Source organism: Ictalurus furcatus, unplaced genomic scaffold, assembly GCF_023375685.1.
Source record: "Ictalurus furcatus strain D&B unplaced genomic scaffold, Billie_1.0 scf6, whole genome shotgun sequence".
Taxonomy (NCBI): Eukaryota; Metazoa; Chordata; class Actinopteri; order Siluriformes; family Ictaluridae; genus Ictalurus; species Ictalurus furcatus.
In genome coordinates this window covers 682170-707772 of record NW_026521055.1, presented here as the reverse complement: position 1 = coordinate 707772, position 25603 = coordinate 682170, and the positions used below count along the sequence as shown (strand labels likewise).

The 25603-nt window shown below is 40.5% G+C and overlaps 6 protein-coding genes across 14 annotated transcripts in view; all 6 read right to left on the bottom strand.

The window, feature by feature from the left end:
- Nucleotides 1-25603, bottom strand: part of LOC128604956 (NLR family CARD domain-containing protein 3-like) — a 253505-nt gene that overhangs the window by 165811 nt on the left and 62091 nt on the right. The gene's annotated exons all lie outside the window — the stretch shown is intronic.
- Nucleotides 1348-6696, bottom strand: LOC128604964 (histone H1-like). The gene is made up of 2 exons (XM_053620081.1): nucleotides 5511-6696; nucleotides 1348-2230 (listed from the first exon to the last, which is right to left on the bottom strand). The coding sequence occupies exons 1-2, from the start codon at nucleotides 6107-6109 to the stop codon at nucleotides 2164-2166; spliced, it is 666 nt and encodes a 221-aa protein (XP_053476056.1). The 5' UTR covers nucleotides 6110-6696; the 3' UTR covers nucleotides 1348-2163.
- Nucleotides 2916-4003, bottom strand: LOC128604972 (histone H3). The gene has a single exon (XM_053620092.1). The coding sequence runs from the start codon at nucleotides 3849-3851 to the stop codon at nucleotides 3441-3443; it is 411 nt and encodes a 136-aa protein (XP_053476067.1). The 5' UTR covers nucleotides 3852-4003; the 3' UTR covers nucleotides 2916-3440.
- On the bottom strand, nucleotides 4483-4939 carry LOC128604976 (histone H2A). Its single transcript, XM_053620097.1, has one exon. The coding sequence runs from the start codon at nucleotides 4891-4893 to the stop codon at nucleotides 4507-4509; it is 387 nt and encodes a 128-aa protein (XP_053476072.1). The 5' UTR covers nucleotides 4894-4939; the 3' UTR covers nucleotides 4483-4506.
- Nucleotides 8660-9669, bottom strand: LOC128604978 (histone H2B-like). Its single transcript, XM_053620099.1, has one exon. It carries the CDS (start codon nucleotides 9667-9669, stop codon nucleotides 9295-9297), a length of 375 nt encoding a protein of 124 aa, XP_053476074.1. The 3' UTR covers nucleotides 8660-9294.
- LOC128604980 (histone H4) lies at nucleotides 9823-10836 on the bottom strand. Its single transcript, XM_053620101.1, has one exon. It carries the CDS (start codon nucleotides 10553-10555, stop codon nucleotides 10244-10246), a length of 312 nt encoding a protein of 103 aa, XP_053476076.1. The 5' UTR covers nucleotides 10556-10836; the 3' UTR covers nucleotides 9823-10243.

Below are 25603 nucleotides of genomic sequence, written 5' to 3'. Positions count from 1 at the left end.
ATGCTATAGCATGTACTGTATTTCCCTGATGTCGTTTGCCGTGCGTTTGATATAACTCTTTTGAACTCAAATAGAGTAAATGGCAAGTCCTTCTTTCTACTATCCCTGGATTTTGGGCAAGTGTCTGATCTCTACACTGCTTGGCTGTTGAGGATAGGTTTTCAGTACTGTGGAGCTTCACAAAAGTTTTTACCAAAAGTTCTGTTTTTTTTCTGCATTGCTGATTGCATTTTTATTGTTGCTATTTAACACTGGTATTTACACACTGTTTCTTATTCCACTCATTTTCCTAATTGTTCTCCATATGTCTGATAGCTGGGTTTCTCTTCCAATTTTATTGCAGAATTGTCTCCAATATACACGTTTTGCTGATCTGATTGTTTTCTTACCTACTGCTTGCGCCATTTTATAGTTAATCAAAGTTTCCAGTGTACGGTGAGCTTCGAGTTTCCTAAAAGCTTTATTTCTCTTTTTAATTGCTACAGTACAGCTCTCATCCCACCGTGGCACGCTCTTTCTTCGTTTACTTCCTATCTTTTTTGGCATTGTTTCTTCATCTGGTCGTATAATGGCCGTGGTCACTTTTCCGTTCGTTTCTTCGACATCTGTTATATCCTTATTCGCTAATCCCACACGTTTCATTTCGCTCTACATTTGGAACATCTGCTGGTCGGCTTTCTCTAACTTCCACCTTGGCGTTCTCGCTACCTACTGTCGACTGGTCTAAACCCTCCCGTGTGTTGATTCCTGCAATTTCAGTTGACGTTATTGTCAGATCGATAGCGCTTTCTGCATTATGTGAACTACAATACCACGTGTCCTTCCCGTCATTAACACATACCAAATTTTTATCGTCTATAAATTCCTCGATCACTGATTCATTTATATCTGTATTCTTACTCCCCCGTATTGTGCTGTGTGTGTGTGTGTGTTAAAATCCCCACACCGTACTAATTTCCCTCACGTCAACCCACATACTGCATTTGGTGTATCGGTGCTCTGTCTATTACGGGGATTGTAAAAGTTGAATATCGTTATACTGTCTTTTCCTGTCTGTATTTTGACTACCACAGATTCGTGTTCTTTCCCTTTATTGATTAGATTATATCTCACATCATTTCTTACAAAAGTTGCTACCCCTCCACCTTTACCCTTTTCCCAATCATTTCTGATTGTACACAGCAAATTTTTAAGTGTTATTTTTACACTCACAGTGTTAAAATTAACACTTATCAAGAGTTTATATAGGTCCACACTAAATAGAGTTCAATTTACACTTTCAGTATTGTTTTTTTTTCTACACTCTCATAGTGTTGAACAAGCACTGTAAGTGTTCACTGTTAACACAATTGGTGTAGTTTTTTTACTCCTCACAGGCTCCATTAACACTAAGAAAGTGTTGAATCTACAGTAAATGTGTCAATAGCTCAACCTAATGGAGTTATTTTCAACACTAGTGTAATTAAATGTGATCTACACCCTGTCTGCCTAAAAATGCAGACCTTTAAAATGTGTGTACTCGTCAATAAAAGAACAGCTAACACATCAGTTGCTGTATAAGGTTGAACTTTTATTTTCAACACAGTATCTTAGATGTAACAAACCAGCATGAATTGAGGTGCAATATATTCACCTCATAGTGAATATATTCATCTGACCCATTTGGACCCTGTAGATCAAAAGGCATGTAGAACTTCAAACTCCGGGCTTTTACAAGTTCACCCAAGTTACATATATGTACTTTAAATGCATGGTGATGCTCTGAGAAATGTTCTGTGAAAAGTTTGTCCACAAAACTGTCGGCTACAGCCACGCTGCGCACATAATAACTTAAACTTTAACGAAGGATAGAAACTGTGCGTGACTCTCGTGGCTTTGCATGCAGACTTTGACAACAGAAACACTAACATTTAACCTAGTTCAAAAGCTTTGCACACAATTCCTTTACTCTGGGAGACTGACTGGTAAGACCAACATCAATGTTGTAGATCGTAGTCTGCAGGAAGGTAAAGATGTTGACAAGGGCTTTCTCATATGACAGGTTGAACACATAGTGGACTTTGAAGAGTTCATCTATAGCACTCAAGGAACTGGTTCCTGTGCAAGGGATGAGGTGCTTATCCACAACCACGTAGAATTTGTCCATCCTGCCCTTGATCCTTCCTAATGCCAGTAGAGACGGCTGGAGGCCCTCCCTGGCACTGAGATGGCCTTCAATACTGGTGGATGACTAGAAAAAAAACCCATCAACGATAAAAACTAGATTAAAAATACAAAATACACCAATTACGATGTGCAATGACGAAATCCCTGAAATGTGGTCCTTGACACATTCAGACATTGTGATGAAAAATGTGCTATAATCATAACTAGGAAACACAACAAACCTTAATTCAATATGTGCAAAATAACGCCAGTTCGTATCATTCTTTATGTATTACTGCAACAGGACAACTTCATCAAAGGAATATTTCAACCAAAAAAGAAAGTTCTTATGTGACTTTCTTTCTTCATCTGAACACAAAGAATTTTCAAAGGAAATTCGAGTTCTGTAAGTCAATAGAATGCACATGAATGGGTGCCATCTTTTTGAGAGTCCAAAATGTACATTTAGACAGTGTCACAGTAATAAAAGAACAGTTATTCAAAGAGCTCACAAGCTGTACACTCACTACTTTACACTGTAGCAAAGTGTCATTTCTTCAGTGTTGTCACATGAAAAGATATAATCAAATATTTCCAAAAATGCGAGGGGTGTACTCACTTTTGTGAGATACTGTATATATATATATATATATATATATATATATATATATATATATATATATATACATATATATATATATACAGAGAGAGAGAGAGAGAATATCCACAAATAGGGAAGAAGATTTCAAAGATAAGATCATGTCTACAATTATTAAATTACAAAAACAATTATCATGGACGGGACAAAAGGGATGATGGATGAAATGTATGTATGATGTAATAGTTCTTGCCCAGAAATCCGCTCCTAGAAAATTGCCGCTCCCGAGTTTGGACACACGGGGGCAGTCAAGCTCCATCCAGCACAACGCCGCCCGAAACAGAAGGTAGGTTTGGGCTATTTTACAGACACAGTTCATTACTGTGCATTGTATTGTTCGGACATAACCACAATTAACGGCTCATCTATAAAAACAAACATGTAATACTCATAGGACTATATTTATCATGAAAATGCAAAATAAATAACCAACCTTTTTCTAATGTTAATAGAAATAGAAAGCCGTGTACTTCATTTACACACACACACACATATGTGTGTATATATATTATTACTGTTCCTTCTCTCTGTACCACGTTCTAATACTTAAACTGCCCAAGAAAGAAAATCTTCTGTTTTCTGAGACGATGAAGTGGCTCTTAAAAGAGCCTTTGTGGGTATTAGACGGAGTTGTGGTTTAAGCGCGTTCTCCGCGAATACGGCGGGCCAGCTGAATATCCTTGGGCATGATGGTCACTCTCTTGGCGTGGATAGCGCACAGGTTGGTGTCCTCGAACAGACCGACCAGGTATGCCTCGCTCGCCTCCTGCAGGGCCATAACAGCCGAACTCTGGAAACGCAAGTCGGTCTTGAAGTCCTGAGCGATTTCTCTCACCAGGCGCTGGAAGGGCAGCTTGCGGATAAGCAGCTCAGTAGACTTCTGATAACGGCGGATCTCCCTCAGAGCCACGGTGCCGGGCCTGTAACGGTGAGGCTTCTTCACGCCGCCGGTAGCCGGCGCGCTCTTGCGGGCAGCCTTAGTGGCGAGCTGCTTCCTTGGCGCTTTGCCACCGGTAGACTTACGGGCGGTCTGCTTGGTTCTTGCCATAGCGTCGAGCTCTACACTTCACGGACAGAAAAACAGAATAAACGGCGCGCTCGAACGCGGGCTTTTTAAGCCATAACGCCGCCCTGTGCTGATTGGGCGTCTCGAACGCGCTCGTCTGCTATTCGATAGAACGTTTTACGTCACCTTTGACTATTGGACCGTCTTCTCTGCCACCGTTCGAAACACAAGACGCCCGCCACAGTTCTATTCTATTGGCGCTCTCTCTAACACAAATGCTTTGTTCATTAGGAACACACACAACGCCGTCACTAACCATTTTCACTCCTCAGACTTCATTTAACCAGCACGCTAACTGCTATTGTTCTTATAGTCATTACTTAAATATGGTATCAAATCATGACTAGAAAATTATCAAGTCTTTTTTATTTATAAATATGCTGTCTTAGAAGTGTATTTTCACCCCTTGGATTTCATTTAAGCAACAGGCTAACTACCACTATTATTATTATTACTATTACTTAACGTTAATCACATAATTATTAGCAAAGTATAACGCTTGTGTTTTCATTTCAAACGTGCTGACTTTCTAGTGCACACTTTCAGTAGAAAAACGGGTGTAAAATTGCACTTTTGAAGCAGAGATGGTGGCTCTTAAAAGAGCCTTTGGATACTGACAAAGCAGCGGTGGACGAGTTTACTTGGTCTTAACGGCCTTCTCGGTCTTTTTAGGCAGAAGCACAGCCTGAATGTTTGGCAGCACACCACCCTGAGCGATAGTCACTCCGCCGAGCAGTTTGTTCAGCTCCTCGTCGTTACGCACGGCGAGCTGCAAGTGGCGGGGAATGATACGGGTCTTCTTATTGTCACGGGCGGCGTTACCGGCCAACTCCAGGATCTCAGCGGTCAGATACTCCAACACTGCGGCCAGGTAGACCGGAGCGCCGGCACCGACGCGCTCGGCATAGTTGCCTTTACGCAGAAGCCTGTGCACACGTCCCACGGGGAACTGAAGTCCAGCCCTGGATGAACGAGTCTTGGCCTTAGCTCTAGCTTTTCCGCCGGTTTTTCCTCTACCACTCATCTTGATACTCAGATCTGTTCTAATAACAACTCCGAAATGAACGTTACACCCCGAGCTCTCCGTGATATAGACAAAACGGCCACTCTCTTATTCGCTAAGAACGCAGTGGCACATTAGCCAATCACAAACAGGCCGTCGAATTCCAGCGTCACCCCTCCCACCCCTGTTTGTGTGTGTGTGTGTGTGTGTGTGTGAGAGAGAGAGAGAGAGAGAGAGAGAGAGAGCGCGCGAATGAAAACAGACAGAAGGGAATATTCATACAAAAGCACGAAGTAACAACTACATACTGAATTTATTTATTCTTATCATTAACATTGATTTATTATGTATCAATATGTTATCCTACATATTCTGTGATCGTTTTGGAGATCAGGAATGACGTTTAGGAATCACGATCAGGATTCTATTCTACTGTACTAAAATCAGCATCAGCTTGTGGTTATGTATACATATGTAGCAGATATGTGTATCCATACTATTGTATGTTTCTAACGTGTATTGCTTTGATTCCATAAAGCTTGACTGAACATGAATTGTCGCTCTTTAAAGGAAAATATGGGTGGCTCTTAAAAGAGCCGTTTAAGGAACAAAAGCATGAAAGACACAAACGCCTTTACTTCTTTTTGGGTGCTGCCTTCTTCGCCTTTGCCGCTTTAGGCTTTGCGGTCTTGGGCTTGACAGCTTTCGCTTTCTTGGGGCTCTTAGCTGCCTTTTTAGGGGTCGCGGGCTTTTTCGCCTTCTTCGGGCTCTTGGTGGCTTTCTTTGCGGCGGCTGTGGGGTTCTTCGCCTTCTTAGGAGACTTCTTGGCCGCGGCGGCGGGTTTCTTGGCTGCTACCTTCTTGGGCTTCTTAGTGGCGGCGGGCTTTTTCGCTTTGGGCGCGGCTTTCTTCACGGGCTTCTTGGCTTCGGTCTGCTTCTTGTTCAGCTTGAAAGAGCCAGACGCGCCGGTCCCTTTGGTCTGCACCAGAGTGCCTTTAGTCACGAGACCCTTAACGGCGATCTTGACGCGGGAGTTGTTCTTCTCCACATCGTATCCGCCGGCAGCCAGCGCTTTCTTCAGAGCAGCGAGAGACACGCCGCTCCTCTCCTTAGACGAGGAAACGGCTTTGACGATCAGCTCGCCGACGCTAGGGCCGGCTTTTTTTGCTCTCGAAGCTGCTTTCTTCTTGGGCGCTTTGGCCGGCGCGGCGGCGGGAGCGGGTGCGACTTCTGCCATCTCTCTTGGAACTACGTAGAATACACGAGTCGTACACTGTACGTTAGTGTGTAACACAGGATCCTCCCTTCCCGCGGCGGGGGGCTGGTCTTAAAAACAGATATGAGAGCGTTGTAGACTCAACTCGGGCGCCGCTGAATGAATGCACGGACGCGGCGCGCGCTCAGATGTGTTTTCTCATGGCATTTCTCGGTGAAAATCCCACTCGCAAGACGAGATTCAACACGTTGAAGCACACGCTGAGCGAGGACGGGCTTTCTCGTTTCTCCCGTGGCCCGGCCCGGCCGGCTAGAGAGCAACAGTCTCGCGCAGCGCACATGAAAAGGCGCGGCGCGCGTTGTACTCAAGCCGGCGGGCTGCGCATTTGGTGCGATGTGGTGTGTAAAAACGGGCGAAAAGCAGGCACGGCCGTCGTATGCGTTCTGGGCCGAGTTGAAGAGGAGCCTTGTGAACGAGCCTGACGTCTTTGCAGCTGTCGAGTGGTGTGTGTAGTATCGGAAGCAGAGCGCGTTGGGGGCCGTGTAAAGCACAGCGCGCGTGACTATAGGCTCCGCTATAGCCTTGTGTGTGTGTGTGTTGTATTCCATGCTGCTAGAACATTCTTTTCAATGTCTATGTGCTACTAGAACATTCTTTTGAATGACTTTGTGCTAATGTCACATTAGTTCAAATGACTACGTGCTACTACAACAGTTAGAACAGAGATGCCCAAACTACGGCCTGTGGGCCAAAGTTGGCCCGTGGTGACTTGATTTGGCCCGCCATGCCATATGGGGGGGGGAATTTAATTGATGCTGATCTTCATTTCTAATTTAACATTTTTTTTTTTATTTATTTTTGAGCTACAAAAAATGTAAATTGAAATTAAATGTAGAGAATAAGAATTAGAATTTTATTTAATGTACATGCATACTTCAAGGCCAGCATGCATTGCGACAGTCAACAGGTAATAATGGAGAGATCCAGGCACTGGCACACAGACAAGAGGAAATTTAAAAAGATTTGGCAAGTTGACTTTTTATTTACTGAAATCAGTGTGGCATTATAGGCAGTGTGTCTAGTTTGCAAGCAGTCAGTTGCTGTTTTGAAAGAGTACAAAATCCGTCATTATGAAACAAAACGTTCTTCAGCTTTCTCAAAGGACAGCGGCGAGGCATGTAAACAGAAGGCTAACGAGCTGCTTGCTAAACTTCGATCTGAGCAGAGCGCGCTGCTACATCCTTCATCAGCTCAAGAAAGTGCCACACGGGCCAGCTATCAGATTTCCTGTATTTTACATCAAGAACAGCTATGTGCCCAATCCATCGGGCTTGTGGATGTGATGCGTGACGTCGTCAAAATTGTGAATGATATACGCTCCAAGGCGCTCTCTCTCACCTGCAGTTCAAGGTACTGTTGGATGAGATGGATGTGCAATATGATGTGTTGTACCACCAGGAGGTTAGATGGCTGAGCAGAGGAAAAGTTCTCAGGAGATTTTTTGATCTGCGTGATGAGATCAGAGCTTTTCAGGAAAGCAAGATTGGTAGTATTCAAGAGCCCATGGATAAGAAATGGTTTTCTGACCTGGCTTTCCTGGTGGACGTCCTAGAGCTGCTCAATGTTTTAAATGTTCAGCTCCAGGGAAAAGACCAGATTATCACCCAGCTTTTTTATCACGTCAGAGCCTTCAAACAAAAACTACTGCTGCTCAGAAGACATCTCTCAGCAGCTGACATTCACAATTATAATATTCACCATAGTTTTATGTGCAGTTATTGTTATTATTAATACTTATATTTAGTTAGCATTTATATCCAGTGGTGTCAGCTTTGGGTTTTTTTGTTAATCAAGCTGATAAATTTTGTGTCAAAGTTCTCTTAAATTATCATGATTTAATTTCCTTGTTTTGTCAGTTATTTATTCTATTTTCCTCCCTCTCTCTTCTTTCACTCCCCATCTCACACTGTTCCTCTCTCTCATCTCCACATCCAGGAAATGTAGCCCATTTTCCCTGTTTTAGAGAGGCAGGTATGATGAAAGAGAAGGTACCTGAGTATGATGCTGTTCTCAGCAACCTTTTCCAGGAGTTTGACAGTCGCTTTGAGGACTTCAGACACAATGCTTCTGACTTTGAGTGGTTTGTTCAACCCTTCACCATCAGTGTGGACACAGTCAGTGATGATCTACAGATGGAACCAATTGAGCTTGAACACAAGTTCAGGTCCCTTCCCTTGACAGACTTCTACAAATGTGTCCAAGCAAACAGGTACAGATGTGCAAACAGGCACAAGTGATGCTGTCTCTGTTTGGCAGTACCTACCACTGTGAACAGACTTTCAGTCTGATGAACTTAAACAAGTGTAAACTGAGATGCAAACTAACGGACTCTCACCACCATAATATCCTGACTTTGACAGTAAGTCAGCTGCATCCCAATTTGGAAAAACGTTTGAAAAATAAGGACCAGCTTCCTGTGTCTCATTAGAGGTCACTGATATTGCAGGCATGTGGCTGTATTGCTTATAGCTTGAATAGTTGTATTAGGTATTGAACATGTATTATAAATGGGATTGGTTCTATGTTTTAATTATACTATAAGTTTCATTGAACTATAGAACTCTGAAAATAAAACTGCATTAGTGAAGCAGATACAGACTAACATTTTCTATTAATTTATTTATTTCTAAATATTATGAAGTGATAAATGAGAACCATGGCAACTTTAATTTTAATATAATACAGTTTGGTATAATGCAACATTTACTTTTGGCCCACAGCCCTCAATCAAGTTTGACTTTTGGCCCTTCACAGGAAAAAGTTTGGGCACCCCTGATTTAGAATGATTATGTGCTACTAGAAAACCATTTTCAACTACTTCCTGTTGCTACAATCTTAATACGAATAACTTTGTGCTGCTAAAGTCCCATTTTGCATTGCTCAGATTATACAACCCCCGAAACCGTGCTACAACCCTGTTGAGATTTACTCAGATCTGCATTTAGCAGACTGCTAGAATTACCCAAAAGCCTGAACGTCCGCGGGAGTGCAGCGCTTCAGAAGTCCCCCTCCCCCTCACTCACACACACACACACACACACACACACAGCGAGAGAGAAAGCGAAAGAGAGGAAATTACTCTTTGTATGAAAAGTGGGTGGCTCTTAAAAGAGCCGTTGAGTTGATGAAGACGGCGGTAACGCGCTTTACTTGGAGCTGGTATACTTGGTGACGGCCTTTGTACCCTCGGACACGGCGTGCTTGGCCAGCTCGCCGGGAAGCAACAGGCGCACGGCGGTCTGGATCTCCCTGGAGGTGATAGTGGAGCGCTTGTTGTAGTGAGCCAGACGAGAAGACTCACCGGCGATGCGCTCAAAAATATCATTCACGAAGGAGTTCATGATGCCCATGGCCTTGGATGAGATGCCGGTGTCAGGGTGCACCTGCTTCAGGACCTTGTACACGTAGATGGCGTAGCTCTCCTTCCTGGACTTTCTGCGCTTCTTGCCTCCTTTGCCGGCCGTCTTGGTCACGGCTTTCTTTGATCCCTTCTTGGGCGCAGTCTTGGCTGGATCGGGCATGATGCTGCTTCTCGAGTAAAGAAACAGAGAATGACTAGCGCCCGCCTCGCGCCTGCTCTATTTACAGACCCACATGCTAATAACGCCCAGACAAGACACCTTTTTTTGATTGGCCAAAATTCGATACCTCCTACTGCACTCTGCTTCCTCCCTCCCTCCATGCTTCCTCCCTCCTCCTCGTCCTCCGCTACGCTTTGTTTCCCTTCCCGCCCTTGTACTTTCAGGACAACGTGCACTATGAAAAAACAATTGGCTTGAAAAAAAATCGTTTTATATTATATATGCATGTATGCGTGTGTATGAGAGAGAGAGAGAAATATAGAAGTTTCTACTAAAATCATCTTCTAAATCGTTTTAATGAAACAGTTTATAATATTTAATACTGTGCATATATATAGCTTATTACAAAAAATACAAATAGATCTACCACTTATGCTACTTCTGTACAGCGTTTGATACCTTATGCTTCACGAAAGAAAAAGCCTTTTTTGTCCACACGGAACAGCTCTTTTTCTAGACATGTGGGTGGCTCTTAAAAGAGCCGTTGTATTCGCGTCGTTCGGTGTTAGAGCGTTTAACCGCCGAAGCCGTACAGGGTGCGTCCTTGGCGTTTCAGGGCATATACCACATCCATGGCGGTCACGGTCTTTCTCTTGGCATGCTCGGTGTAGGTGACGGCGTCACGGATCACGTTCTCCAGGAACACCTTCAGCACACCGCGAGTCTCTTCATAGATCAGACCAGAAATACGCTTTACACCACCACGGCGAGCCAGACGGCGAATAGCCGGCTTGGTGATCCCCTGGATGTTATCACGAAGCACCTTGCGGTGACGCTTAGCGCCTCCTTTGCCGAGTCCTTTACCACCCTTGCCTCTGCCAGACATGATCCTGCTCTCGAAGTCAAGCCACTCAATGAAAGGTCTCGCGCAGCGCCCACCTATTTATCCACACTCGACAGGACCTAGTTGAGAACAGGCGAGGAGGCGGGCCTAACGCCAACGGTCACACAATAGCTCTCTTTTTCGAAAACAATCACTAGGCACTGCTTTTCACCTGCTAACGTCTTCTTCTTCCCCATTCTCTCTCTCTCTCTACAAACACACACAGATACAAAACATTATTAGTATTATCAGTACTAATGTTTTGGTTCCATTAGTAGCAGTAGTAGCAGTAGTAGTAGTAGTAGTAGTACAACACAATAGTAAGGAACTTTGGGTAAAACATACATAGTAAAGCATACAGCCAAAACACTCATCAGCGTAAGGAGGTTAGAAAAAGCTGTCTGTGTTTGTACAACATTGACATTACTGTTTCAAACACAAGACGTTCCTTTTGAGCACGTCCTTGGACTCGAGGCCCGTATATACTACAGTCCTACGTCCACTGCAACTACAGGTCACACATAGCAGCACAAGCCTTTATTAGTAGGCCCAGCATTCAGCGGATCAGCACCAATGTCTGTGTTCACTTTGAAGCAGCCCACATTCTACCACACAAGTACTTCACTAACTTACAATCACCACAGAAAGGAATGCAAACACAACTCTCAGGCCTTGCTTTATCAGCTCTCGCAAATGCATGATATAATGGACTCTCGAAGGTCAAAATTAGCTACATTGTCTCAAACCCTCATCTCATTCTTAAAAAGTGTCACTCACAAGGAAAGCATATGCACTTCGACAGTTGTGCAAGAGAAACTAACATAACAAACATCACACACAAGTAGGATATGCATATATATAGCTTATTACAAAAAATACAAATAGATCTACCACTTATGCTACTTCTGTACAGCGTTTGATACCTTATGCTTCACGAAAGAAAAAGCCTTTTTTGTCCACACGGATGCATGTGTAATTTATAGTCATGTTTAATGTTACAGAACACCTGTGAGACAAGTTAGTTCCTGTTATCCCTTACATTATAGCAGCTATAGACAGTCATTCATGCACCACCCTCTATTTTTTCTCTCCCCCAAAGTTAATAAGAAAAATGCAGCCCTCCATTCTAAAGAATTTCCCATGAAAGGAAAATAAAATGAAATAAAAACCTTCCTAATTAAACCCTTCTGTGCTTCATACTGTGTCACTATTCATCCATCCATCCATCTTCAACCGCTTAGTCCTTTTCAGGGTCACAGGGAACCTGGAGCCTATCCCAGGGAGCATCAGGCACAAGGCGGGGTACGCCCTGGACAGGGTGCCAGTCCATCGCAGGGCACTGTGTCACTATTCCTTCTAAGAAATAGACGGATTCCCCATTGTCTGGAGGGAAGATGAGAAAATTTATTATGTAGTTAAGTTACTATGTAGTTACTGTATAGCACACACACACACACACACACACACACACACACACACAGAGAGAGAGAGAGAGAGAGAGAGAGAGAGAGAGAGAGAGAGAGAGAGATACTGCAGTATTCTAATATCCATCCATGTCCTTGTATAAGTTTTAATTATAGGACTAACATGTTACAGTGAGAGCAATCATTTAAACCTGCAATTTGGCATGTAGCCAGAACTACTTTCAGTAAGTAGTAATTCATTCCTTGTCAATTTACATGTCAGAATTACACAATTTATACAATTAAAAATGTCCTTGCCAATCAGATAAAGATCTGCAGTAATATATTTTACGTAGATTTTCTGTAATAAGTTTGTTTAAATGTTGCTGAGTTATACTTCAGTAAAATAAAGTGTACAATACTAAATGAGCAATACTACAGTAAACTTATGAGTGACTATTTAAGCATTAATTAATGTCATTTAAAATATTTCACAATCTATTTATTAAGTCTTAAAGTGCTTTATAATTATGTATATTACATAAAGAACAGTTTTACTGGAATGTTGTAATGCCTCATTAGAGTTGTAAATATATACAATTATTTGTTACCAAATTGCAAAGCCTTATATTCAGCAAGCTTTTTAAAATGTTAATAAAATTCTATAAATAAACTCTTACTCATTTAGGCCGATATTTTTATATAAATTATTTTTTTTTATATTTCACCTGGGGTTGTTGTTGACCAAGGAGTTGCTAATGTGAATCTCAGCACCATTTATCTGTTCTGAACAGCAGTCGCCTCTGTTAGTGACGATTACACTGCTAATATCATACACCGCCAATGATCCACCCTCCACCATGGGTTATACTGAGGATTTGTAGCAGTACATGAGTTGAAATTCATGTTAGATGCTTTGTTGTCATCAATAGCAAAGTAAGCAGGATAATTGTTAGTGTAAAGAAGATTGTATTGCTATTCCTCCTAAGGCCACATCGACTGGAGGGGAGAAGAGAACATATTTATTCATTCATTTATCTTACACAAAATTTTATTTTCATTAATAGTTTGTTTACATACACACAGACACACACGCACACGCACGCACGCACACACACACACACACACACACACACACACACACACACACACACACACACACACAGTCGGGGCCAAAAGTCTGAGAGCATTAGTGGAAAATGTTTCTATTTTACTTTTTATTTATTTATTTAATTTTAGAATTTTCATTCGAAATTGTATTATTGACTACAACTTCAGTAAAAAAAAAAAAGTAGAATCTTTAAAATATTTACAAGAGATTCAGAGTTTCTTAATGTTTACAGTTGCAGAATTTTAAAAATTAAATATCCAAAATATTAAACATTTACTTTCTTTGTTTTAAATATTAATAAAATAAATTCTAAAACCTATTTATTTCAAAATGTAAAAGAGAAAAAAAATCCAGATTTTCAATGTGGTCTCAGACATTTGTGTGTGTGTGTGTGTGTGTGTGTGTGTGTGTGTGTGTGTGTGTGTGTATTTCTGTATTCTACTATACTGTATTCTTACCTTGCTGATGGGTCAGAATCGACTGCAATGAGAAAATGCATATCCCTGCACAAAAAATATATACATTATAGGAACATTTGATAGGTTGTGTTTTTAATCTATAAAAGGTATTGTCTTTTTAAATTATGACAATTTACAAGTGATATTAAATCAATCATAGTGTACTGTAAAACGAGATTTTTTTTAAATACTTGAAATCAGAGTTTCAAGTAAAAGAAAAAGGATGGGCCTCTGTGAATTCTCCATTTTCTGCTTAACTAGAAAGATACCAACTTTAGACAATTTACAAGAGCACTCAAGGATTAAAAAGAAAATAGCCAATTGAGGAAGCAATGTACCATTCACCACTTAATAATCAGACTTTAACTGTGCACATCAAATTATATGAAGTGCATCATATAACAAATATATCATTCATTGTGCCAAAATAAAGGCACAGTTTAGAGAGATTTCTTACCTTCTTCGACATAGATCAGAAAGTCCTCTCTTTGACCCTTTAAACTCTGAGCTGTCCACTTGGTGTATCACTAAATGATTATTTAGTTTATTTAAAAGGCAAATGCACTTTGTGTTCTTCAAATGCAAATAAGTTTGACTCAAACTACAGTCCTCAGCAAAGTTTAAAAAAACATGAAGCAAAAACCTTCCATTTACATTTTATACATACATAAATATATACATATATAATATAGGTATAGGTTTTATCCAGCGAGATAATTGATTTATGAATCAATCAATGTCTGATTATTCATAAAAACTGTTGTACAAATGTGTGACGCAAAAGCAAAAATGTCAGGCTAAAACTGATGTGACGGATCATCCAGCATTCCCTTTAGTCATCTGATAATGCATTTATTATAGATTCTCCTTCAAACATTGTTTAATTGACTTTCAGAGTTAAGAGGTTTTCATTTTTGGCAGTGAGACACAGAATCATTACTGTGACAAAACATTAATAACTTCTCCATTTGAACTGTTAAAATGTGCAGATTCATTGTATTTCAATATGAAACTGTTCTCAAAAAATATTAGACACCAGGATAATATTAATTAATAATAGCACCTAATATTCATTAGCATTGAATTTATTAAAACACTGTGCTATTCTATCACACACCTTTGAATCATGTTAATTTAAATACTATAGTTATAGTACCTGTCAGTGCCAACATCCCCACAAGATTTCATAATGTAATGGGTTTACATTAATACTACATGAATTGATCACGCTCACTTTATATAATTCAACCTTGTAATTAGAAACTTGTGTAAATTAAGCTTAGCATAAGCAGTGAAATCGTGTTTTGATGAGAAATGTAATATTTCTTTGTAAACTATAAATCATATTTTTTCTCAAATCTAGTCTACCGCATGTTCCATGTTTTGTTGAAACATTGTAATTGTAAAGCGACATTGGTTATGAGTAAGGAGCTATATAAATTACACATATTATTATTATTATTATTATTATTATTATTATTAATAATAATAATAATAATAATAATAATAATAATAATAATGTATTTATTTATTTATTATATATTTTAACTGTTGAAGCATATGTAATTAAATGGTGATTTCAATGGTGGTAACACTGTATACAGTGCCTTGAATCCAGTTTCAGGTGTTTTGGAGTTCTTAATGATCTGTTTTAGGAAAAATAGTATTTTGAATACATTTTGCATTAGGTTACTCAAAGCAGCTGGAGTGCCGATCTTATTTGCTTCTGCAGGATGTGTTTGAAAAAGAACTTAACTAATTCATGTGGCAGCTGCGCAATGCATAAAATCATGCAGATACAGGTAAGTATTTCAGTAAGCTTCAGTTAATATTCACACCAATCATCAGAATCTCAGTGATCTCAGTGATGATGGTATGAATGTTGGTGCCAGACTCAATTCAATTCAATTCAATTCAATTTTATTTGTATAGCGCTTTTTACAATAGACATTGTCTCAAAGCAGCTTTACAGAAATATCAACATGGTATACAGATATTAAAGGTGCGAATTTATCCCAACTGAGCAAGCCACTGAGTGGCGACGGTGGCAAGGAAAAACTCCCTAAGATGTTTTAAGAGGAAGAAACCTTGAGAGGAACCCGACTCAGAAGGGAACCCATCCTCATCTGGGTAACAACAGATAGTGTGAAAAAGTTCATTATGGATTTATATGAAGTCTGTATGGCCTTAGGAGCAGCCGTAGTCCCAGCAGTCTGGAATTAGAGAAGATTTGAGCTCCATCCAGAGGCAGAAAGGATCTGGATCTCTAGTATCTCCATAAATTCGTGTGGGGCTCGGCGAAAGGAGAGAGGGAGAAAAAAGATAATTATGACTGCGAAGTAGTAGAACAGAATCTAGTCAGGGTAGGCTTGAGTAAACAAATACGTTTTAAGCCTAGACTTAAACACTGAGACTGTGTCTGAGTCCCGAACACTAATAGGAAGACTGTTCCATAACTGTGGGGCTCTATAAGAGAAAGCTCTTCCCCCTGCTGTAGCCTTCACTATTCGAGGTACCGTCAAATAGCCTGCATCTTTTGATCTAAGTAGGCGTGGCGGATTATATAAAACTAAAAGGTCGCTTAGATATTGTGGCGCGAGACCATTTAGTGCTTTATAGGTTAATAAAAGTATTTTATAGTTAATGCGAGATTTTACTGGGAGCCAATGCAGTATTGATAATATCGGTGTGATATGGTCGTACCTTCTGGTTCTAGTTAGGACTCTAGCAGCTGCATTCTGGACTAACTGGAGCTTATTTATATTCCTACTGGAACATCCAGACAGTAAGGCATTACAGTAATCTAATCTAGAGGTGACGAATGCATGAACTAGTATTTCCGCATCATGTAGTGACAATATGTTTCTTATTTTAGAAATATTTCTGAGATAAAAGAAGGCTATCCTAGTAATATTATCTACATGAGCATCAAATGATAGGCTGGAGTCAATAATCACTCCAAGGTCTTTAACTGCTGCACATGATGAAACAGAAAGACCATCCAGAGTAACCATGTGATCAGAAAGATTACTTCTAGCTACACGTGGGCCTAATAAAAGTATTTCTGTTTTATCAGAATTAAGTAGAAGGAAGTTAGTTAACATCCAATGTCTAATGTCCTTTACACAATCCTCAGCTTTACTAAGCTTCTGTCTGTCCTCTGGCTTCGCTGAAACATACAACTGTGTATCATCAGCATAACAGTGGAAGCTAATTCCATGTTTACGAATAATTTGACCTAGGGGTAGCATATATAAAGTAAAGAGCAGTGGGCCTAAAACAGAACCCTGTGGAACTCCAAAAGTAACCTCAGTACGCATGGAGAATTCACCATTTACATCTACGAACTGATAACGATCGGTCAGATAAGACCTGAGCCAGGAGAGGACTGTTCCCTTAATACCAACAACATTTTCTAATCTATCAAGGAGAATAGTGTGATCTATAGTATCAAAAGCTGCACTAAGGTCGAGTAACACAAGCAGCGAGACACAACCCTGATCGTAGGTCAGTAGAAGGTCATTTACTACTTTAACTAATGCTGTCTCTGTGCTATGATGAGGTCTAAACCCTGACTGATACATTTCATGAATGTTATTCCTATCTAAGTACGAGCATAACTGCTTTGCTACAACCTTTTCTAAAATCTTAGAGATGAAGGGGAGATTTGATATAGGTCTATAGCTGGACAATTGAGACGGGTCAAGATCAGGTTTTTTAATCAAGGGTTTAATAACTGCTAATTTAAGTGATTTAGGTACATAGCCAGTGCTTAGGGAAGAATTGATTATATTTAAAAGTGGTTCAATTACTCCTGGACAAATCTGTTTAAACAAACATGTAGGTACGGGATCTAGTATGCAAGTTGATGAATTGGCTGAAGAGATTAATGTAGCTAGTTCGGTCTCTCTAAGCGAAGCAAAATACTCTAACCATTGATCTGATATTGCTACATTGTCATGTAATGGGTTTGTTACAGTACTGTCCGGTTTTAATTTAATGGCCTGTATTTCACGTCTAATATTTTCAACCTTATCGATGAAAAATTTCATGAAATCTTCACTGCTATGTAATGATTGAGTGTTTCTCTCTGTAGTGGTTTTATTCCTAGTTAATTTTGCTACTGTGTTGAAAAGGAATCTAGAATTGTTTTTGTTGTCTCCTATTAAGGTGGAGAAATAGATTTTTCTAGCATCGCCAAGAGATTTCCTATATTTCAGTAGGCTCTCCTTCCATGCTGTTTGAAATATCACCACTTTGGTTTGACGCCATTTACGTTCTAATTGTCGAGTTGTCTGTTTTAAGGTTCGCGTTTGATCGTTATACCAGGGTGCTAATTTTTTTTTCTCTAATTATTTTCCTTTTGAGTGGAGCCACTCTATCTAGTGTGTAGCGGAGTGTTGACTCCAAGCTTTCAGTCGCCTGATCGAGTTCTATGTGATCTGACGGTGATCCCAATCTAATTGATGTTTCTGCGAGGTTATTTATGAAGCTCAAAACCAGACGAGCTGGTTTGCGAATTTTAGAGGCTGATCTGGGATTTTCACAGACAGCAATCTCTTGAGTTTGAGTCTTGAGTCACCAGTCACAGAATGGTGGAGAAAAACAAACACCTTGTTGATGAGAGAGGACAGAGGAGAATGGACAGACTGGTTCGAGCTGACAGAAAGGCTATGGTAATGATAATTCTTTACAAGTGTGGGGAGCAGAAAACCCTCTTGCAACATACAATACGTCTAACCAAATGAGGTGGATAAGCTACAACCATATTAGGTTCCACTCCTGTCTGTAAGCCAAGAACAGGAACCTGAGGCTAGAGTGGGCGTGGACTCACTGGAACTGGACAGTTGAAGCATGGAAAAACATTGCCTGATTTGATGAATCTTGATTTCTGTTGTGACATGTAGATGATAGGGTCAGACATTGGCATCAGCAGCATGAACCTGCCTTGTGTCAACAGTCCAGACTGCTGCTGGTGGTATAACGGTGTGTAGAATGTTTTCTTTCTATTATGTGATCCTATGTGAACCTTTGCTTTCAGCATATGGTGTGAACCCCTTGGTCAGAAATAACCGAAACTAAACATTGTCCCTGTTTTTACTGTTGATCAGTCCTGCACATCGGCTTGTACGAATTTTAGCTCGTTTCTCAGAACAGAACAGCTTCAACTCTGGAATGCTGGTGATTTTCCTGACATGACCTGCTTGTTTGCGGTCCTTCCACAACATTTCTATTGGATTAAGGTCAGGACATTGACTTGGCAAATTCTGAAACATGAATTTTATTCTCTTTTAACCATACTTTGGTGGACCCTTATGTGCTTTTTGTGATTAGGGCTGTTGGCCTGCTGCATGACCCACTTCCTCTTGAGATTCAGTTCACAGACAGATGTCCTGAAACTTTCCTTTAGAATTCACTGTTATAATTCAGAATTCACTGTTCCATCAATTATTGAAAGGTTCTTGTAAGTAAGGTTCTTATGCTGGAATGTAGTGTTTGCTTTCTCCAAACATAACACTTCTTATTTAAACCAAAAGGTTATATTTTTCCACACAAAACATTTTTCCAAAAGACTTTTCCACGTAATCATTAGCAAACTGCAGATGGGCTGTAATGTTCTTTTTGGAGAGCAGTGGTTTTCTCCTTGTAACACTGTAATTCACTCCATTGTTGTTCAGTGTTCTCCTGATGGTGAACTCATGACCATTAACATTAGCCAATGTGAGAGAGGCCTTTGTTTGCTTAGAAGTTACCCTGGGTTCCTTTGTAACCTCAAGGACTTTTACATGTCTCACTCTTGGAGTGATTTTGGTTGGTTTCTAATAAACATACTAGGTTCTCTTTTTTGATTAAATTACAGCTAATAGTAACTAGTGACCTAGACGTATTAGGTGTAATTTATGCACTAGTCAAACGTTAACCCCACCCCCATCCAGTCAATAGTTATAGTTGAAATGAAGTGATCTGGCAGCCCGACATTCAGGTCTCGCCCTCAGCACTTACTGTAGAACAGCGGTGCTATAGAGGCGCAGACCACATGCAAATTTTCCTTCTCTCTCTCTCTCTCTCTCTCTCTCTCTCTCTCTCTCTCTCTCTCACACACACACACACACACACACACACTCACACACACACACACACACAAAAAATGTTATCTTGGTTATAAGTTTATAACTTATAACCTTGGTACCCAAAGGTTCCCCCTTTTTAATGTAATTAAATTTTTTTTATGTAATTTAGTTCCTTTTAATTTTGTGGCAGATCAACAAAATATCCTCCAATATGTTTATCCCTGAAAAGAAAATGAAATAGAACACACACACTGGTTTTTGGACTGGTTTCTTTACCATCATGTCCACTATTCTCAGAGTAGATTTAAAACCTTGCCCATTCATTGCTATATTTGGGATTCCTGATGCCTCAGTTCCATTACGCTCTGTACGAAAAGATATCATCATTTTCTCACATCCCTAATAGCAAGACGTTCCTGCAGCTGGTTCATGTAAATAACTCGTACAGTCAGGCAGGTGTTGGTTGTTTAAAGAAACTTTTTATTTAACAAACAAAAATCTCGTCTTCCGCCTCCTTCTGAAAAAAAATCAGCTCCTCACAGTTTGGTCTTCCACCTCCTTCTTCTGAAAACACACAGACGAAATAGAAATCACACACTGCAAGGACACAGCCAGGTTCTCTTTTACACACACCTGAGAGGATCTTACATTAAACATCCAACAAGCAGCTTTCGGGTCACAGTGAGATATTAATGACAAGTTCCTGTAACGCTTCTTCTGCTTTAAACTCGAACCTGAGGGTTATGACGCCATCTCAAACTAAAACAACTTCTATCTACAAAACTACAGTGCAGAAGAGTTATTCTAACCGGGTGTGTAGCAGCTTGAAGTATTTCAGTGTAGTACCTTCTGCTCAAGATTCACTTTGGCTCCCTCCGTGCAGCTAAGCGTTCCTGAGTTAGTCTTCTTGCTGTTTGTGCTCCACTGCACGTTAAACACAGTCAGTCAAACAGGTGCGTAATGAACACGCAGAGAGAAAGAGACAGAGAATAAGAGTGAATAAATTCAGACATTACCCTAAGAAAACAGCGGCGTTATTGAGGATTTGCTCGTCCGGGTCCTGCGCAGGTGGTGTTTGCACAGGTGGTCCTTGCGCACAGGATCTGGATCGACGTCTGGACATGATGTCCACGTAATTTTTTTTTCCACAAAATTATAAATGAACACAAAAGTATAGTGGAAGTTAGTAATAAGTGTCGATTAAATAGTATTTTTTGCATAAAGAAGAGTTAAGCTCGTCTTCTGAATACATTACGAAAACTGAATACAAATTTTGTGTGTTAAGACAAAAAAAAAAAAACGTTATGTGGAACCATCATGCTAAGCATGATGGGGAGAAAAAAATGAGGCGTTTACGATCAAAAGTGGTTTTTTTTTTGTTTTTTTTACGTAATTCATAGAATTTCCATACTCAAAGCACTCTTAATACTTGTTTTTCTGTACAAAACTTGAACAAAAATTTTCTTCGCTTATTATAATTTAGATTGGGTGCAAGGGCTAATTATCTGACTAAAACTGGCTGGCATTTGCTCATTACTTACTACAAACCTGTTAAGTAGCATTAGTTTAAAAACCAGAACACAATTCTAAAACATAACTGTTAAAATAAACATCATATTTCACTTAAACATCCTTACCGTGACTTAATAGTCCTGACAAAAGCTCAATATGAAATAAAAACTCAGTCGCGCTGTCTCCTACAACATGTATCAATCCGCACCACATTTATCACGTTTATTTTAAAATGTAAATTATATATTATTTATAGTTTCAGTTTTTTTATTCTTATTTTGGTCATTATTCCATATTATATGGACTGATATTTAAAAAAACAAAAGTCAAATAATATTTTTCAACATAAGACAAGGAACTATTTTCAGTGGAAGAATACTAAGTTCAATTTGGGTAGTGAGATGAACATCGGCATTACTTTTTCCCTTTGACTTTAATTAGAAATGGTGTCTGTCCTCCAGATGACTCTCAAACACAGACGAATACAGTACAAACCCACAGCCCTTGTGGGTGGAAAGACGTTTAAAAGCTGATAGTTTCATAAAAAAGTACAACAGTCCTCCTTTTTTGGGTTAAAAAAAAAGGTTAAAGATATTAATAAACTGTCTGCATGTTAATGGCTTCCAGTACAACTGAGAGGAGATAAACGAGCTGAAATTTCTAATCTTACATTAAACATCCAACAAGCAGCTTTCGGGTCACAGTGAGACATTAATGACAAGTTCCTGTAACGCTTCTTCTGCTTTAAACTCGAACCTGAGGGTGACGACACCATCTCAGACTAAAACAATTTCTATCTACAAAGCTACCGTGCAGAAGAGTTATTCTGACCGGGGGTGGGGAGGAACCCCCCCAAACACACCCAAGTGTGAAAGCAGCTTGAAGTATTTCAGTGTAGTTCCTTCTGCTCAAGATTCCCCTCCACGTTTGCTCCCTCCGCTCTCATCTTGGCCAGCTGCTGTACCTGCTGATTCATTCGGCGCAGCTAAGCTTTCACGAATTAGTCTTGCAAAATAGTTCCGTAAACTACATTTTCAAAAATACAGGAGTTAACTGTGTCAAAATACATGTGATGTTTACCCACATAGAAAGCTCACTACGTGCACGTGTAAAGATGACCAACCATGACCAGGCAAAACCATGACAAGTACCGGATGACTCGTGCCAGAAATACCTGCAAACCAAGCAGTTATGGCTAATCTTTGGCCCTGCAATTGCACGGTTTTAAACTGGGTTGGGCTGTTTGGATGGAGTTGCTGGTTGTCGGCACTGTGCGAGGCGGTCCCGATGGAGTCTTGGACAGGTTCTGTGGCAGGTTGGTGCGCGTTCTCCGTTTTTGGTCACACGATGCGGATTCTCTGGTGAGGTACGTGCGATTGGGGAGGATGGCCGCGTCCTCGGTCCTTGCATAGTCGGTCGGCATGGTCCAAGGTTGTGTGTAGGGCGGGCTTGTTTGAGCGCAGGTGTGTGTGTGGGTGTGGTGAGTGGGGGCCGTGCTGCTGGGCGCACTTTGTGACTCACGGTGGAGAAGTCGTACTGGACAAATCAAGCCATCAGCGTTTAAAACACACCAAACGCAACCTGAAGCTGCGATCAGAAAGACCGCCAGAGAAAGAGAAAAAGAACGATGAACTATGCCTGAACACACCACTCGGGTCACGTGACTTCGGTGTCGATGACCGTTCCGGGAGGAGGGTTGCTCAGTCAGCAATTTTCATTATCGATTTTCATCAACTATTATGGATTAGTTGTTGCAGCTCTATTTGCAACACATTATACTAAGAATTGTGTGGTATTTTAAGATGTTTGTTCAAGGTAATGCAGTTAATACCCATTGCAGTTCTTTATACTTCGGGGTTATTACTCAGATTATAAATGTATTTGAGTGAGGACATTTATCACCTGTGTGCTTTTTCTGCATTGTTATTAGCATATGTACTGTATGATTTAGTAAAATAATCATTAGCCATTACGTTGTTATTCTGATTACTCTGGGTGTGCGTGTGAGTGAGTTCATGCTCTTGGGTGTGTATGCTGTGTGCTGCACTTCCTCTTTTTGGTCAGGCCCTACGCCTTGTTGTAGTTAACTTTTAAGAGACATTGTCTATAAGGAAGAGAGCGTAACTCTGATCTTTCCCTTATTCTCAATAAATTCTCATTCTCCATAAAAATAAATAAATAAAATAGAACACACACGCTGCTTGTATAATAGAAAACAGTTGACCTGTATTAAATAACTCAATGTTTAAGTCTGTTTTTACATCACATTCCTGTCCAGTGAAGTGATTATTTGATAATAATAATAATAATAATAATAATAATAATAATAATAATAATTATTATTATTATTATTATTATTATTGCAACATAGTACATGCGGTCATACACATTAGGGTTAGTGTGCTATATGGGATACACAGTGGTCATTACAAAAGCCATTAATGTACTTTTTGAGTTCTAAATGAATAGTTAAATTCATATCTTGCAGAAACTTAATTTATCTAATTCTGAAGCATCATTGTTATATTTTTTTCTGACAAACAGTGAGATGGCAATATTTTGATGGGTGTGGAAGGCCTCACTGGGACATTTTGTATTAGTAGTGTAAAACATATGCATTGGCTTGCATATTGGTAGACATGCAAATTTAAAAAAATATCCATGTAGGAAACACTTAAGAGGCATCTATATATAACAAGAAAATGTAGGAATGGGATAGGCTGACTTAAACATCTAGTTATCTAGTTGTTGGCTGTGGCTCAGGTGGTAGAGCAGGTTGTCTAATTTTAGGGTTGGCAGTTCGATTCCTGGCCCACATGACTCGAAGTGTCCTTGGGCAAGACACTGAACCCCAAGTTGCTCCTGATGTCAGGTTAGCACCTTGCATGGCAGCTCTGCTACCATTGGTGTGAGAATGGGTGAATGGGAAACACTGCTAAGGTTAAAAAGCGCTATATAAGTGCAGACCATTAGTTATGTCAATATTCGTGTAGGAACGTTCCTCATATTCAGAGTTGGGCTAGGCAAGTGCTCAAGTTGCTATGATTTAATAAAGCAGCATGTCAGTTACATTTATGTTTTTAAATAAGAAGTCATTCACAGTGCATATACACTATAAAGAAAACAGTCACCCACTATTTATTTGATAGCACATTGTGCTATTCTGTGTGTCACATTTTTATTAAATTAAAGAGACCAGAGTGGGGCGCACGGTGGCTTAGTGCTAAGCACATTTGCCTCCCACCAGGTAATTAAATGAATACATTCATAATAGGTATTTGATAGCAGTCCATAATATAAGACAGCACATGATATAAGAGAATTTCCTTTCATATATATACACATATACACATACACACATATATATAAATATATACACATATACACATACACACATATATATATACACACATATACACATATATACATATTGTCACGACGGACCGACAGCCGGCGCGCATAATAAGAAAGTCGCTCCTTCCCCAACTGCCGCACCGGCACGAAGCGGACAGCCTCGGGCCAAACACACCATCAGCCGGAAGGACCGTCACGGTGGGGCGGGACCGTTGACGCTACACCGGCCGGCGATTGGGGAATTCGTCGGGAAAATCCCACCACTCAGGTGACGAAGGAGGAGGATAAAAGGACGCGCTGCCGGCCGTACGAGAGAAAAGGAAAATGACGGCGAAGAGAGAGAGAGAGAGAGAGAGAGAGAGAGAGAGAGAGAGATATAGATATAGATAGATAGATAGATAGATAGATATAGATTCCGCGCGAGCGCTTCAGCGGCATACAGGCGCGCTAACGTTGAGCACGACGGCAAGATTGATTCACTCCGACCGCTAATCAATCAATCAATCAATCAATCAATCAATCTCTCTCTCTCTCTCTCTCTCTCTCTCCGAAAGGTGCGAGCAGCGGACGAGACCCCGGGTGGTGAGATCGCATGCACCGGTGGATGACAGCACGGGAGACCCAGGCCTCGTCTCGGGAACCCTGACACGCTCTCGAGAAGGTCACACGGCAACCACACACCCACGAAACCCCACGCACTCACACACCCTCGCCCTCTCACGACTGACAGCTCACACTAAGATAAATAAAAACACCCATTGTGACTGCAATCTGTCTCTTGTGGGTCTGTGCTCTGCCCTTCCCCCAAGCTAACTCCCTACATATATATACATATACACACATATATATACACATACACGCATATATAAACGGCGGACTTACATTAGCGCTTTTATCCAAAGCGCTTTACACTGTGTCTCATTCACACACACACCAATGGTAGCAGAGCTGCCATGCAGGGCGCTAACTTGCCATCGGGGAGCAACATGGGGTTCAGTGTCTTGCCCAAGGACACTTCGTTATGTGCAGTCACGTGGGCCGGGAATCGAACCGCTATCTCAACCATACTCTACCACCTGAGCCATAACCTGTATATGTATGTATATGTATGTGTATATATATACACATATATACAGACATAT